The 16438-nt window shown below is 44.0% G+C and overlaps 1 protein-coding gene across 2 annotated transcripts in view; it reads left to right on the forward strand.

Moving 5' to 3' along the window:
- The first annotated feature begins 1069 nt into the window (after positions 1 to 1069).
- The window catches only part of ANKS3 (ankyrin repeat and sterile alpha motif domain containing 3), a 33180-nt gene continuing 17811 nt past the window's right edge, over positions 1070 to 16438 (forward strand). Inside the window, exons 1-8 of one of the 2 annotated variants that reach the window (XM_087728554.1) lie at positions 1070 to 1162; positions 3934 to 4108; positions 7609 to 7807; positions 8785 to 8906; positions 9811 to 9892; positions 10816 to 10951; positions 11644 to 11802; positions 15438 to 15566. In XM_087728554.1, the coding sequence (XP_087584680.1) occupies positions 3939 to 4108; positions 7609 to 7807; positions 8785 to 8906; positions 9811 to 9892; positions 10816 to 10951; positions 11644 to 11802; positions 15438 to 15566 (997 nt within the window). In that variant the 5' untranslated portion in view covers positions 1070 to 1162; positions 3934 to 3938. Of the gene's footprint in view, positions 1163 to 3933; positions 4109 to 7608; positions 7808 to 8784; positions 8907 to 9810; positions 9893 to 10815; positions 10952 to 11643; positions 11803 to 15437; positions 15567 to 16438 lie in introns of those variants that run through there. The other variant, XM_087728555.1, reaches the window with a different exon arrangement.

The following is a 16438-nucleotide window of genomic DNA, read 5'->3' on the forward strand; positions in this document are numbered from 1 at the left end:
CAATTCCATCAATTAAACATTTCTTTCAGTTACGTGAATTAAATATTTCTTTCAATTCCATCAATTAAGCATTTCTTTCAGTTACGTGAATTAAATATTTCTTTCAATTCCATCAATTAAATATTTTTCAGTTATGCAAATTAAATATTTCTTTCAATTCCATCATTTAAATATTTCTTTCAATTCCATCATTTAAATATTTCTTTCAATTCCATCAATTAAACATTTCTTTCAGTTATGTGAATTAAATATTTCTTTCAATTCCATCATTTAAATATTTCTTTCAATTCCATCAATTAAACATTTCTTTCAGTTACGTGAATTAAATATTTCTTTCAATTACATCATTTAAAGGGGGAAGAAAACAGCTTGGAGGCAATGGACCAAGAATGAGATACAGGGAGGGAGGAAAGGGAGCTTGGTCACATGGCAACTGTATCAATTAGCCCCGCCTCCTAGCAACAGGGCCAGCTTTCGGCGCGTCCGTAGCAACCGGAGGCGGAAGTCCCTGTCCGGTTGAATACCGCCTCGCTGTTAGGCCACCGGCGTAGCTCAGCCGCCCTCACGACCCCTTCCTCGCTACAAGGGAGGAACCGCACAACGTCCGCGAACCGCAACTGCCGTTAACTCCGAACCGCATTTCAAACGGCGTGCGTTTCCCGGCTTTGACTCCACCTACCGGGAGGTCCTGGCAGGACAGCAACCTTCGTTTCGGGTGGCCTCCCTTCTCTGCTTGGAAATGACCAGCCAATAAAAAATTAAATACTTGACAGGGATCTATCCAGGCGAGGAAGGACACTCCGCTGTTCTTTCTTTCTCCTTCTCCGCTTTTCTTTAAACGGTCGTTTCTCCTGTCATCTTTCTGGACCTGGCGAGACTCAGACAAGAGGTTGTTTTCTCTGCCACCGCTCTGCTTTTGCAGGGCGTTCATTGGCTGACCGTCTCGGGAGGCTGGGAGGTAGCGCGAGACCATCTTCTCATTGGTTGGTTGGGCCCCGGCGATGGATGACGGACGTAACGGAAGACGAGTAGCCAGAAGGAGGAGGCGGGAGAAGAGTGGGGTCACGAGGGCGGGGGCACGAGTGAGGCCTGCAGACCCGGCTGACAGCCTCTCTCTCTCGCTCTTCTTACTTTCGTCGCCGCTCGTTCGCCGGAGCGCCGGGTAGGTGAAGTGCGTACGGTGGCCGCGAGGGGGAAAAACTTATGGAGTGCGGTTCTCCAAAAGGATTCGTAGCCCGGGAGCCCCCCCAAGGCCTAGTGCTTTTTTTTTTGGCGGGGCCGCTTGAGAAACGAATGGGTGTTTGTGACCCGTGTCAACAGGAGTTGTACTACAACTCCCATCGGTCCCAGCCTACGAGGTTGATAGGCACCACTGCCTTTTTCTTCTTCATCCTGGTGTTTCCCAACTTGGGCAACTTTAAGTAGCCAACTCTTTTCAACGAACTCCCAGAATTCCCTAGCCTGGCTGGGGAATTCTGGGAATTGAAGTCCACTTGTCTTAAAATGGCCCAGGCTGAGGAACAATGGACCTTTAGAACAATTGATAGAACATACGTTTTAGAGCAATAAAAGAGTGGCATGGTGGCCTAGAGGCGGAGCTCTCGCCTTACAATCAGGCTGCGAGTTCGATCCTAGGTAGAGGCAGATATTTAATCTCTCTGGGCAGACTATATCTGCCGAACAAAACTCTGCATTGGTGACAGGAAAAGCATCCGGCCATTTGCTAGCTCCATTCAGTTGCCCAGACTCCACCCCACAAGGGATTGTAGTGTCATTAAATGAATATATGATGATGATGATGATGATGATGTTAAAAAAGCAATAAAATGAGAATAACCCGGGGTCCAAAATGAATTCTGATTGCTTATTTGTACCTTATGACTATCATTAAGTGTTGTACCTTATAATTCTTGACAAATGTATCTTGTCTTTTTATGTACACTGAGAGCATCTGCACCAAAGACAAATTCCTTGTGTGTCCACTTGACCAATAAAGAATTCTATTCTATTCTACTCCTGATTTTTTTATTCTGTTATGCTCTATTCTGTTCTGTTCTATATTTTATTCTATTTTGTATTCTATTCTGTTCTACTCTAGTCAACTCAACTCATTTGCCATCAAAGAAGAACCTGTTTTATGATGGTTTTAATATTTCTTCAAATTGTTTTGTATTGTTTTGCTCGTGTGTGCTGGCCAGCTGGTCTTCTGGTTTTCAGTGGGCACATGTGTTCTGGCCAGCTGGTCTTCAAGCGCATTGGAGCGCTGGGAACACAAAGAACCAGGTGGCCGGCGTGCTCATTTGCGTCAGCTAGCTGGCCTTTGAGTTTCCTGGGTTCCGGTGTGCATGTGTCCAGGTGCACACAACTGTTCCGGGGCTCCGGCAAGTTGCGAAGATCAGTTGGACAACGTGCAACAAAAACCAGAAGAGCAGCTGGCGACAGCATTGATGCCCACAGAGAGGGCTCTGTGTGCCACGTCTGGCATGCATTCCATAGGTTTGCCATCATGGGTCTATAGAGATTCTCAGTCCTCCAGGTCATGGTTGTCCCAAAGGTGCTTTTTCCCCCAAGACTTTCTGGATTTACTTTGAAGACGTTTTCGCTTCTCATCCAAGAAGTTTCTTCGGCTCTGACTGGATCTCCTTCCATTCTCCACCTTCCAGTCAGAGCCGAAGAAGCTTCTTGGATGAGAAGCGAAAACGTCTTCAAAGAAAAACCAGAAAGTACAGTCGCCTCTTGAAAAAAAGCTTTTAGAAAAGTGTATATCTTGTGGGATATACACTTCCTGCTTCCCTAAGTATGAAGCGGCTAAGTAGCAGCTGTTGGTCAATTGAATGAATGGTTGTAAATTGAAGACTGCCTGTACTGATGTTTTTGATTGGCAGCTGCTCAGAGTTTTATGAGATGGACGGCTATATTGCATGTTGTGTATAAATGCATGTTCTGAAAGTTAGAATAAGTATGTACAAATTCAGGAACTATTGTCATTAAGTGTGCAAATTGTGCCCCTTCCCACCATTGCCTGTGAGCACAGATCTGGTTTCAGCCCAAAGAACTGAATGAATCAAGGAGAGCAAAATCCCTTATGTAGTTGATCGAAGGCTAAACACTCCTAACATCATAATAAATACCGTATTTTTCAGAGTATAAGACACTCCAAAGTATAAGACGCACCCAGCTTTTGGGGAGGAAAACAAGAGGAAAAAAATTTGCCTCTGCCTCCCAGCAATTTGCCTCCTTGCACCAAAAAGCAAACAGTACAGAAGATTACACTGTTTGTAGTGTTACATTACAGGTTATACTTGTACAGATGCTATTAAAATTGATGTGGCTTTCTGGAAGTATACATTATTCTCTGCTATTTAAAAGAAGATACAAGAGAACCGGGCCTCTTCAGATCAAGCATTTATTTTAAAAAGCTTCTTCATTTTGCTAAGCTGTCTAGAACAATAATTAAGCAGGGTTTAAAAAATAAGGCTAATAATTTGAACATTCTGTAGGCATTTATAGTTATTGACTTATCTCGTTGCACCAAACAGCCTGTTTCAGTTTAGCCTGATTAGAAGAAAAAAAAAATCTGTCTCTGCCCAGCAATTTGCCTCCTTGCAGCAAACGGCAAGTTTCAATTTCAATTTCAGTTTAATCACAGGCCTCCATCAGCTGTTTGAGGCTGCAGGGATGGCCATAGCCTATTGCCACCTCTGCAAGCCCCATTTTCCCCGTTTGTTGCAAGGAGGAAAAATGCTCAGAAAAATATGGTACATTGAATGTGGAATAACACTACTACTGTTTCATCTGGATTAATTTCAGCCCTGCGATTGTTGGCTCCTGGATTAATTTCAGCCCCGCAATCTTTAGCGCTCTGCTGTCGCATTTCCTTAGATTGGCAAAATTAAAGAATTCAAGGAACTTTCTTTCTTTTGGCTTCCGAAGGCAGAATGTCGGAACTGAGCGATGAAGCCAGCGAGACCGAGCTCTTGAACCGCAGCCTAACCATGTGGCATGGAGAGGGCCAAGCCGCCAGCCCCCAAGAATTAGACATACCTTTGGATCTTCACACAGCCGCTTCCATAGGCCAGTATGAGGTGGTGAAGGACAGTATTGAACGGTAAGTGGGATGGAACATCGTCTGGATTCCCAGGAAGGAGTTTTAGAGGTTTTTTTTAGAGTTTTATTGGGATTTATATGCCGCCCTTTTCCCTGAGGGGACTCAGGGCGGCTTACAAACACAAGGGAGGGGGGTGCAGTGTCAAAAACAGAACAGTATGTGAACAAAGAAAAAATAGTAAAAAACACAACTTTCGTTCAGCAATCAAACACTCGGGCGGGTAAATTGGGAACCTATCCCCAGGCCTGCTGGGAGAGCCAGATCTTGAGGGCTGCGCGGAAGGTCTGGATAGTGGTGAGGGTACGGATCTCAATGGGGAGATCGTTCCACAGGGTCGGAGCTGCAACAGAAAAGGCTCTCCTCCGTGTGGTCGCCAGTCGGCATTGACTGGCAGATGGAATTCGGAGGAGGCCCAGTCTGTGCGATCTAATTGGTCGATTTAGGGAGGTGATCGGCAGAAGGCGGTCTCTCAAGTACCCAGATCCACTACCATGGAGTGCTTTAAAGATGGTCATCAGTACCCTGAAGCGCACCCGGAGACCAACAGGTAGCCAGTGCAGCTCGCGGAGGACGGGTGTAACGTGGGCGAACCGCGGTGCGCCCACTATCACTCGCGCGGCTGCATTCTGGACTAGCTGTAGCCGCCGGATGCACTTCAAGGGCAACCCCATGTAGAGCCCATTGCAGTATTCCAGCCTAGAGATCACAAGGGCTCAAGCATTCCAGAGGAGCAAGAGACAACTCGGTGCAGAGAGTTGGTGTGAGAGAAAGAGGGTGGAGGCAGCTCCTCCCTAACAGTTCCCAGCATATATGCTTGATGTGGGTGGTAGCTTGCTTTAGTTTGGCAAGATTCAATCTATAGGTGAGAAACAGTAAAGAAATCTACTTGGAAGCATCACAACTTGCCTGTCTTGGTTTTTGAAGCCTGACAGTAAGAGAATAGCTAACAGGAACTTCCCACTTTCAGTAATTTCATGAAAGTCAGTAATAGGGATGGGATTTTGTTTTAACATTCCAAAATGTTTCACATCCAGTCTAAAATGGGAGACTCTGCTACCTCATTTGCCTGCATTACCCCATTTTGATAACTCAGAATAGCCAGTTTGGTCTAGTGCAGTGGTTCCCAAACTTGGCAACTTTAAGACTTGTGGACTTCAACTCCCAGAATTCTCCAGCCAGCTCTGGAGTTCCACAAGTCTTAAAGTTGCCAAGTTTGGGAAACACTAGTCTAGTGGTTAAGGTATCAGGCTAGAAACTGAGAGGAAGTGAATTCTAGTCCCACTGTAGGCATGAAAATCAGCTGTGTTTTGAGCCAATCGCTCTCTCTCAGCCCAACTCAACTCACATTTTAAAAATAATAAAGGCAGTAAAGGCTCCCCTCACACATATGTGCTAGTCGTTCCTGACTCTAGGGGGCGGTGCTTATCTCCATTTCAAAGCCGAAGAGCCAGTGCTGTCCAAAGATGTCTCCGTGGTCATGTGGCCGGCATGATTAAGTACCGAAGGCGCACAGAATGCTGTTTCCTTCCCACCAAAAGGTGGTCCCTATTTTTCTACTGGCATTTTTTACAATTTCAAACTGCTAGATTGGCAGAAGCTGGGACAAGTAACGGGGGCTCACTCCGTTATGCAGCACTAGGGATTCAGACCGCTGAACTGCTGATCTTTTTGATTGACAAGCTCAGCGTTTTAGCCGTATAAGTAAATGAAATAATTCTGTGCTACGTGTGTAAATTAGTGGGAGCCCAAACATGCCTTCAAGAAAGCCAGAGCAGCACATAGTACTTTGCAAACATAAGAAGAGCATTTCCAGGTGCATCCTGCCCAAAAGTTTATTTCCATGGCAACTAATCCCATGTCAAAAATTAAGCCGATGAGCACAGTTGGCCCCTTTCTCTCATCTTCTGCAGCAAGCCATCTTGAGAAGTTTGATGCCCAACGGGCAAAATGAACTCAGTGAGATTGAAAGGATTTTTCTAAATACTTTGTTAAAAATAAAAGTTCGACATGGTGCAGCGGTCCTGGCATTATCTCTGCCGTGCCAAACTAAAGTATAACACGAATATCTTACGCATACTACATACATTCCTAATTATGTACACATAATCCCTTATCAACGTTACATTTACATAATATAATACATATATTACATCTTCTTTCATCCTTGTTCTTTTCCATTCCGACTTCTATTCCTCAAATCCAACCATTGATAAAATCTGTTCCAAATTTCATACTATTCTGTCTCTCCTTTGTTTTTTAATTCCAGCGTTAGTCTTATCACCTTCGGCACAGTCTAATATTTTCTTTATTATTCCCCTTGCTAGAGGTATGTTCTCACTCTTACATTGTTGGGCATAAACTATTCTCGCTGCTGTTAATGATATGTAATGTTAAATATGTTAACCTTTTACCTTGACCTTCTTTTATAATTCCCAATAAGAATAGTTCCGGTTTAAATTCCAATTTCTGTCCTGTCATTTCTTCCAACCACATTTGAATCTTTCGCCAGCAGTCTTTTGCCTTTCTACATGTCCACCACATGTGGTAGTAGGTGCCCGGTACTTGGTCACATTTCCAGCAATTAGGTGATAAATTATTATACACTTTGACTAGACTAGCTGGTGGTAAGTGCCACCTATAAAACATTTTATATACCGTACTTTTTCAGAGTATAAGACGCACCCTTTTTCACTCAAAAAAGAGGCTGAAAATCTGGGTGTGTCTTATACACTAAATAAAGCATTTTTTGCCACTCGAAACCCCGTACCCTTCACCAAAATGGCCATGCAGAGCTTTTAGGAGGCTTATAGAGTGCCCCTGAGGGCTGGGGAGGGCAGAAATGAGCGGAAAATGGGCTGTTTTTTCTCAATTTTGCCCCCCCTCTGGCCCCCAGGAACATTCTATAAGCCTCCTACAGGCTATTCATGCCCTTTTTTTGGGGGGGGGGGGAATGGACCAATTTTTGTGATCTCCCCGTGGAGATTCGTACCCTCACCACCGTCCAGACCTTCCGCACAGCCCTTAAGACCTGGCTAGCCCGTCAGGCCTGGGGATAAAGATAATCTGCCCCCACCCGAATGATGAATGAATGTTGTTTACTATTTTTACTTTTATGTACTGTCTTGTGTCTATTGTCTGTACCCTCCTTCCCCATTTTATGTAAGCCGCCCTGAGTCCCCTCAGGGAAAAGGGCGGCCTATAAATACTAATAAATACCAAATACCAAATACCAAAAACGAGCCGTTTTTGGGAGGTCTGCAGAGTGCAAAAACTTTTTTTTTCATTTGCCTCTTCAAAATCTTGGTGCGTCTTATACTCCAAAAAATACGGTAGCTTCTCTTTATAAGATGTGGCCAGAGTTAATTTCCTATTAAATTAAAAGGATTTTTGAAAACACTGGATTTTAGACCAGAGAAACCATTCTGACTTTCTAGCCCTGAACAGCAATGGCTGGCAGTTTTCCACCTTTGGGGAAATCTCACATGCTGTGTCTCTTCCAGAGGGGAGAAGGATTTGGATCAGAAGAACCGAGGCGGTTGGACTCCGCTGATGTACGCCTCCTACATCGGTTACGACACCGTTGTGCGCATGCTGCTACAAGCCGGAGCAAACGTGAATATGTCCACCCCAGAAGGACAGACCCCGCTGATGTTGGCAGCCAGCTGTGGGAACGAATGTGCGGCTGCCTTTTTGCTCCAGGTGGGTGAGCTTTAGAACGGCTGTCAAAATATGAAATCGGCCACGCTGTTTAAATAGGGCAAGTGCCACTTCTGGTTAGCTCTTCGTTTTGACAACAGCCAGCTCAGTTTTTAAGAATCAAGGTCAAATGCATTGCACACCAGAACAACTAGACACAAGGAGAGTCTCCCCTTCCCCCTGCACGCCATCACTCTGCTAAACCACTAATTCCCACAACACTGTCAAACTATTTACTAAGACAGCAGCCTGTGGTGCTGGAGCTGCATGTGGCTGGAGCCGCATGTGGCTCTTTCATCCCTCTGCTGCAGCTCCCTCTTGCTCAAAATATGTGTCACATCCGCCAGTACACAATTTATTTAGCTTTTTGACCCCTGGTAGGTTTTGTGGCTCCCGGTGTTTTCTTTTCTGTGGGAAACTGATCCAAGAGGCTCTTTGAGTGTTTAAGGTTGCCGACCCCTGACTAAGACTGTATTACTGTTCTTCTCATCCTTCCTATTATCTGTCTCTTCCCACTTATGACTATAACCTTGTTGCTTGTATCTTTATGATTATATTGTTTTATTTAGTTTCCTAGTATGATTTTGATTGCTAATTTAGTATCCTCTGACTATCGCTAAGTGTTGTGTCTTATGATTCTTGGTGAATGTATTTTTTTTATGTACACTGAGAGCTTCTGCACCGAAGACAAATTCCTTGTGTGTCCAATCAGACTTTTGGCTGATAAAGAATTCTTATTTCTATTTATAACAGCAAAGTATGAGCTCAAAATAACTAACCAAATAGAATGAGATTTGTGTATTAAAGAAATTGGCGTAGATGCCCAGGTCACACATAGGTGGCTGGACAACTTACAATTTTGTTTTTGTTTTTTTTAAAAAAAAAAATAATTCTCACGGACCATCAGTGGTCCACAGACCACCAGTTGGTGACTGCTGATCCTGGGGATGTGCAATAACGAATGTTCCATTTCTGTGAAGCAAGGTGCGGAGTTAGAGATGACCGACATCCATGGGTGGACTGCCCTCTTTCATTGCACCAGTGCTGGCCATCAGCAGATGGTGAAATTCTTACTGGACAGCGGTGCCAATGCCAACTGCAGGTAGGAGAAAATGGCCAAATATAACACAACTCATCCTCAATTTACAACAGCTTATTTATTTATTTATTTATTTATTTATTTATTTATTTATTTATTTATTTATTTATTTATGGGGGGGACTTTATTGAGAATTTAAAACATTAAATACAAATACCTTTCAAAATAGTTTTGTATACGTTACAATCCTTTTTGACAGTACTAACATAACCATTTACTACTCAAATACATATATTTATATATTCCTAATTATTCCTATATCTATACATCTACCGGATTTTTCGGGGTGTGTGTTCTGTTAAGATGCAGCCTGTTGTTCCTTTAAATGGCTTCTACCGTACTGCCATAAAATGGCTTCTACTGTACAGCACAGTGGAGTTGCCATGGTAACGGCTTCACAGTACTCCACAAGGGGGCTCCCTCTGGTAAGGGGGAAAATCCAACATTAGAAATTACATTTGGTCCGGACATTTCCCCCCTATAAATAAATACCTGGGCAATGCCCAGTTATCGGCTAGTCTAATAATAAACAAATCCAGTCCCATAGTTAGTGGCCCAGAAAGACTTAGTAAACTGGGACTATGCCTCCTGTTTTTCATGGATGCCATTAGAGAATGCTATGAAGAAGAGTAAATTTTCAGCTAAGTTACTGTTCCAAAGTCGGCCAGTCGGGCTGATTGGCTTTATGTAAGTTACTTTGGGAGCACGTGTGAAATCAAAAGCAGAATCCAGATCCTTAAATAAACATGGTTTACCTTGGAAGGTGAGGTCATCTGAAATTAATCTGTGTTTTGGGGATAATTCCCTGTTCTCTTAATCCTGTGCATTTGTAACTAGCCTTCCTTTTGCCCCATTGTTAACCACGCCAGTTTTGACTTCCATACGTTTTAATTTTCTCTCGTGCCAGGGAACCCCTTTGTGGATACTCCGCTCTGATGGAAGCAGCGGCTTCTGGTCATGAGATCATCGTCCAGTATCTTCTCAGCCATGTGAGTGACCATTGATTTCCAGGAAGATCAAAAGCACCATGCCTGTTTATTAAACAGTGGTGTCTATATCCTGCTCAGCCATAATATTCTGTTCTGGTTTTGTGCGAGCACAGTGTATGAATAAAGCTGATATAACAGGTTAATTTTCACAAGCTTTTCACCACTAATCTTCTGATGACTGCATTTGGAGTATGGGCCCTCAAAAGATACTCATTAGGAATTTGTTCTGACCTAGACCTCCCAAGATCATGAAGCCAACTCCTCATCCTGATAAAACCTCTTTTATTTAGGTTAAAGAGAATTCCTCTCCAGCAAAGCCCCGGCAAACAGTCTTTTGTGAGATTTCACAACTACAGACCTTGATCGGGCTTGGAGAGCTGCCAGGCCGATATCTTCCAAACGCTACGCTGTAGCAGCAATTACTTGGCAAGAAATCAGGCACAGATCTTCACCCTCATGAATTGAACTAATTGTCTCCTGCAAACTCCCCTCCCCTTTGGCTCCTCTTTATTCCCTATGGAAGAGGCCATCCACCGTCTTACCTGTAGCTTTACTCCCGAGTCGGCCCTTGTTCTTTGGCTGGCCCTTCTCCTGGTAGCTCTGTGCATGCACACATTGGGAACAGGCTCCAGCTGTTCTTCTGCCCCACTGATGTCCGACTCCAAAGGCAGCTGATAAATGTTGTATGGTCCTGGCCCCATCTCTGCCTCTGACACAGATCCCTCATCAGAGACTTCCCCAGACCCCAGGACCGGCCCATGTCCCGTCCCCCCGCCCAATCTCTTCACTATCTGAGTCTGCCACCAGCTCCGCTGGCCACTGGCTATGCCATAACACAGTTCCCCAGTTACTGCAAATGTTTCTAATTGCTACCAGTTCATTTTTACTGGACAGATTGAGTGAAGGTTGGTGTCTTCCCACAGGGCGTGAAAGTGGACATACGGGACAGCACGGGGGCCACAGCACGGACCTTGGCCATGAAATACGGACACATGAAGATTGTGGGGCTGATAGACTTGCATACGGCGCCTGTGCCCAAAGTGTTGCGGAGAGGCACAGGTGAGTAAAAGGCTATAATCATGTGGTTAAAGGATCTGATTGAATCGGAAGCCCAGGTGGATGCAGCCGATGGAAATCTTCCCTTTGAGCTCGGCCCAACAGGAAACAGATTCAAGAATGACTAGAATGCTAATCAAAGCTTTGATTAGAGATAATGGACTAGGCAGCTTTATAAGAGATTGGAAACCATTTGTGGACTTTCTGCGCGCTAAGTATAACCACAGAGGGTTAATGGAGGGATTTGAAGATTAGTGTAATGTTCAGCTCAACCTGTTGACTTCTTTTTCTTCTTTCTTCTTTTATATTTAGATAGAGTGATGATATAGAGTTAGTTATAAAATCTGTTATATTTAGCGCATAGAAAGTCCACAAATGGTTTCCAGTCTCTATATAGTATATATTTGTAAAAGAGGAGGAGAATTTACTGCTTTTTATTTTGTTTCAGCACTCAGCTAGGATGGATCCTACATGTTAAATGTTAAATTTAATTGATCACTTTTACCTCTCTCTCTCTCTCTCTTTTTTTTGCGCACAATTTTTTTCTCTTTTTGTTGTTGTTAGGATTGAATATATGCTTTTGTTTTGTTTCACTTTCTTTGTTTGTTTTACTGTTTCGTATTTTGACTTACATAATAAAATAATAAATAATGTATTTTTTTTTTAAATGACTGCTTGCACTTTTGGACCTTCAGGGAAGTACGAAGATCTGAGCTCCTCTGATGAGTCTTACTGTGCTCCCCAAAGACAAAGGCCTGCCCGCAAATCCAGGGGACCCAGTATTCACGAAGGGCCTCACGCTCTGGCCAAGATCACAGCGGTCAGAACTGGTGGGAAAAATCGGCTTCATCATGGTGAGTTCAGGTCTTACCTCCTCTGCTTCAGAATCTGGCTAGATGGCCGTGGTAGCACAGTGGTGAGAATGCAGTATTGCAGGCTAATTCTGCTCACTGTCAGGAGTTTGATCCTGATGAGCTCAACATCCTTACTGCCGTGGTGGCACAGTGGTGAGAATGTAGTATTGCAGGCTAATTCTGCTCACTGCCAGGAGTTCGATCCTGACCAAGATCCTTACAGCCATAGTGGCACAGTGGTGAGAATGCATATTGCAGGCTAATTCTGCTCATTGCCAGGAGTTCGATATGACCAGCTCAAGATCCTTACTGCCGTGGTGGCACAGTGGTGATAATGTAGTATTGCAGGCTAATTCTGCTCACTGCCAGGAATTCGATCCTGAGCAGCTCAAGATCCTTACTGCCGTGGTGACACAGTGGTGAGAATGTAGTATTGCAGGCTAATTCTGCTCACTGCCAGGAGTTCGATCCTGAGCAGCTCAACATCCTTACGGCCATGGTGGCACAGTGGTGAGAATGTAGTATTGCAGGCTAACTCTGCCTATTGCCAGGAGTTTGATCCTGACCAAGATCCTTACAGCCATAGTGGCACAGTGGTGAGAATGCAATATTGCAGGCTAATTCTGCTCATTGCCAGGAGTTCGATATGACCAGCTCAAGATCCTTACTGCTGTGGTGGCACAGTGGTGATAATGTAGTATTGCAGGCTAATTCTGCTCACTGCCACGAGTTCGATCCTGAGCATCTCAACATCCTTACTGCCATGGTGGCACAGTGGTGAGAATGTAGTATTGCAGGCTAATTCTGCTCACTGCCAGGAGTTCGATCCTGAGCAGCTCAAGATCCTTACTGCCGTGGTGACACAGTGGTGAGAATGCAGTATTGCAGGGTAACTCTGCTTATTGCCAGGAGTTTGATCCTGACCAGTTCAAGATCCTTACAGCCATAGTGGCACAGTGGTGAGAATGCAGTATTGCAGGCTAATTCTGCTCACTGCCAGGAGTTCGATCCTGACCAGCTCAAGGTCGATTCAACTTCCCATCCTTCCGAGTTTGGCAAAATGAAGACCCAGATTATCGGGGGCAATATGTAAACCACTTAGAGCAGGCTGTAGAAGCACTTGAAGCGGTATATAAGTGCTACCCTAAATTAACACTGAGGGACACAGGAAAGGAGGGCGCTACCCTGCTGTTGAGAGCAACCAAAGTGGGGGGAAAATAACATTCATAATCATTTCCCAAAGATCCATTTTTTTTACTCTTCTAGAGAATTTGATAACTGTACCTTCTGTAAGATACTTAACCCACTAGCCATTGTCCAGAAAGTAACTTTAGTGAAGCTCATGTATGTCCTAGATTTGGTCATTGCGAAAGCCTCTCTTTCAGGGGTGTTAAAACCTTGCAACGTTTAAGACTTGGGGACTTCAACTCTCAGAATTCCCCAGCCAGCACACAATGTTACATGCTGCCTTTTGTTATTTTGGGGAGTTTTGCAGATTTTCCGATGCCAAAGTTGTGCAGGAACTAGGCATGGCCAATCTAGGGAAAAGAAGGAGATGGGGTGACATGATAGCAACATTCCAGTATTTGAGGGGCTGCCACAAAGATTATGGGGTTTGATCTATTTTCCAAAGCACCTGAGGGCAGGATGAGAAGCAATGGATGAAAACTAATCAAGGAGAGAAGCAACCTAGAACCATGGAGAAATTTCCTAACGGTGAGGGCAGTGGACCAGTGGAATGGCTTGCATTCAGAGTGTCGGCGTTCCAAATATCATCCAGAATTAAATCAGAGTTCAAGGCAGAGCTTTCATCAAAGTTCCAATTTAAGAAGAGAGGCATGTTGGTACAAACTGTGGAAACCCGAATCTGAAAGCTTCCTGGGTTTCCACAGTTTGTACCAACATGTCTCTCTTATTAAATTGGAACTTTGAGGAAAGCTCTGCCTTGAACTCTGATTTAATTCTGGATGATATTTGGAATGCTGACATTAACCTGAATCTGAAAGTTTCCTGGGTTTCCACCCAGCTGAAAGTTCAAGACCTTGCCCCCACCCCCACAAGCCCATCCCATGGTCCAATCTTCCTCTGCCACGCTGGCATTTCCACCCATCTAGTTCCGGTCAGGTGCAGAGGTGCGGAGACAAAGGATGACCTTGGGCTTCTAGAAAGGAATGTTTTATTTTGAAAACAAACACATTCTCCTCCTTACTATTCCTCCCTCCCAATTACTCCACTACTGAAAGTAAAATAAGAGAGAGTGTGGCAGGCCAAAGATCCTGAAAGGACTATGCCTGCAGGCCTGACACAGAGGTTGTAGAGGGTTCATCCCTGGAGTTTTTTAAAGAAAAGACTGGGCAGCGATCTATATGAAATGATATAGTGCTATGGATGGTTTGCCTCTCTGTGGGCACGCGAGCCATCGCCCCAGCTCAGCTTCATCGTGCATGCGCACCTCCCGATGGTCAACTGGTTTTTTAAAAATATATTTTTATTTTCAAAACAAACATACAAATCCTCCTTCTTTACATACTGTAGAAAGTGTATCAGTTGGTTACAAAAGGCTTTTGTGCATCTCTTCCACCGTCATCCAATATAATTCATATTAATTCTAATATCTTAACTTGGATGTTTATTATATTACCATCATCATACCTCCACTTTTATTTGACTATGATTATTTAAACGTCCTTCATCATAAAATATACCAAGATTTAATACATAACCACGTACTGGCATTTCATTTACTTATTTATAAAATCCTCCATTAACATTAAATCCTCATATCCTATTCTAGCTAAACATCCATAATATTTAATATCAAAATTTTCTAATCCTCCTTTCCAAATCCCTGTTTACCATGTACATCCAATTCCCTTATATTGTACTCATAGCATGTATATAATTTATCATTATCCTTTCTTTATTTAACTATATGCTAAATCATAACATTTCCCCCTAATAATTAAAACTTAGCTGTGTCTAATTTTGTTCTTTTTTATTGTTATTGTTATTGTTATTAATAAACCTTTATATATAGTCCAAAAGTATTTCTAACCTTCCCTTCACAGGTAACATTCAATATTCATATCCAATTATTACTTATCATAACAGCTCAACATTGTATACATTACTATCATTATCAATTTTTATTTAACTATACCTATTGTCACTAAATTTAACTAAGTTTAGCTAGTGGCCAGCTGGTTTCCGCACATGTGCGGGGCAGTGTGTGTCACAGGTGTGCACTGGCAGGGGAGTGTGAGGGGTTGTGGGGGCATGCGCGCGGGGGTGGTGGTGTCAGGGCATGTGGGCGGGTCGCCCGCGCTTTGCATTACAGGTGCACACAGGCACTTTTGGCACGTGATGAGAAAAAGGTTAGCCATCACTGAATATAGGGTCTCCTGCTTGAGGTTGGACTAGAAGTCCTCCAAGGTCCCTTCCAGCTCTATTCTGATTCACTGATTAAAGCAGAATAAAATAAAAATGATTCCATAAATAAGATGTGACCACCTCCTTAACCATTTTTTTTTTGTTTCCACAGAGACATTTATATGATGCAAATAGCTAAACTTTGAAGACTTCCCATTCCTTTGTTCACCTCCCTTCCTTTTACTGTCCCTTCCTGTTACACACAGAGCAGGTCCCGCCAGAAGGCTACGTCACCTTTAAAGACGATGGAAGCGGCTTGGAGGGAGGGGGCCTTCGATACCGGGATGTCATCTCCCCCATCAATGACCGTGACGTGGAGAGCAGTAGCAGCCGAGGTACCCTGTCTTTTCTTTGGCCGGATAGACTGATCCTGCTGCTGTTGTGGCCTGCCAGCGGCCAGTGCAGCTGACAGCAGATTCGGACAGTGAGGAGGTTGGGGAGGAAGATGGGCCAGTCCTGGAGTCTGGAGAAGGCTCTGACGAGGGCTCTGTGTCGGAGGCAGAGAGGGGGCCAGGGATGTCTGGCAGTTATCAGCTACCTTCAGAGTCAGACATCAGTGAGGCAGAGGAACAGCTGGAGCCTGTTCCCAGTGTGCGCATGCACAGAGTTGCCAGATGAAGGGAAGAGCTAAAGAACAGGGGTCGACTTGGGAGTAAGGCCACAGGTGGACGATGAATGGCCCCTCCCAGAGGAAATAAAAGAGGAGGGAAAGGGGAGCGGAGTTTGCAGGAGACAATTAATTTGCTTAATTGGTTCGTGACTCTCCTAGATTCCTTGCCAAGTTCTGCAGATATCGGCCTGGCAGCTCTCCAAGCCAGATAAGGTCTCTGACTGTAAATCCTCCCTCGAAAGACTTTGCTGGACGTGAATGAGCAGAATTCACAAGAAATTAATAAAAGGGTTTTTTTGTTGGGACCAGGAGCTTGCTTCATGCTCTTGGGAAGCCTCGGTCATAACACCTGCAGACCACCTGAGATCTCTCTCAAGGCCTTCCAGGAAGACAGGGCTCCTTTTGAAATACAGGCTGTTTTGCTCCAGAATAAGTAATATAAAGATGAATTAGGATTCTTCGTTTCTGTTCTCTGTCAAGCTAAGGGGCTTGGGTATGATGTTACTGGCAGATGTTAGAATAGGATTATAACATTTTTGTGTTCTCTGAGCTGAAGGAATATAATCATTTCCCTGGTTCTTAGAATTAGATTGTGAT

This window comes from Thamnophis sirtalis, unplaced genomic scaffold (assembly GCF_051295495.1).
Source record: "Thamnophis sirtalis isolate CommonGarterSnake01/CBP01778 unplaced genomic scaffold, rThaSir2_p1.2 scaffold_14, whole genome shotgun sequence".
NCBI lineage: Eukaryota > Metazoa > Chordata > Lepidosauria > Squamata > Natricidae > Thamnophis > Thamnophis sirtalis.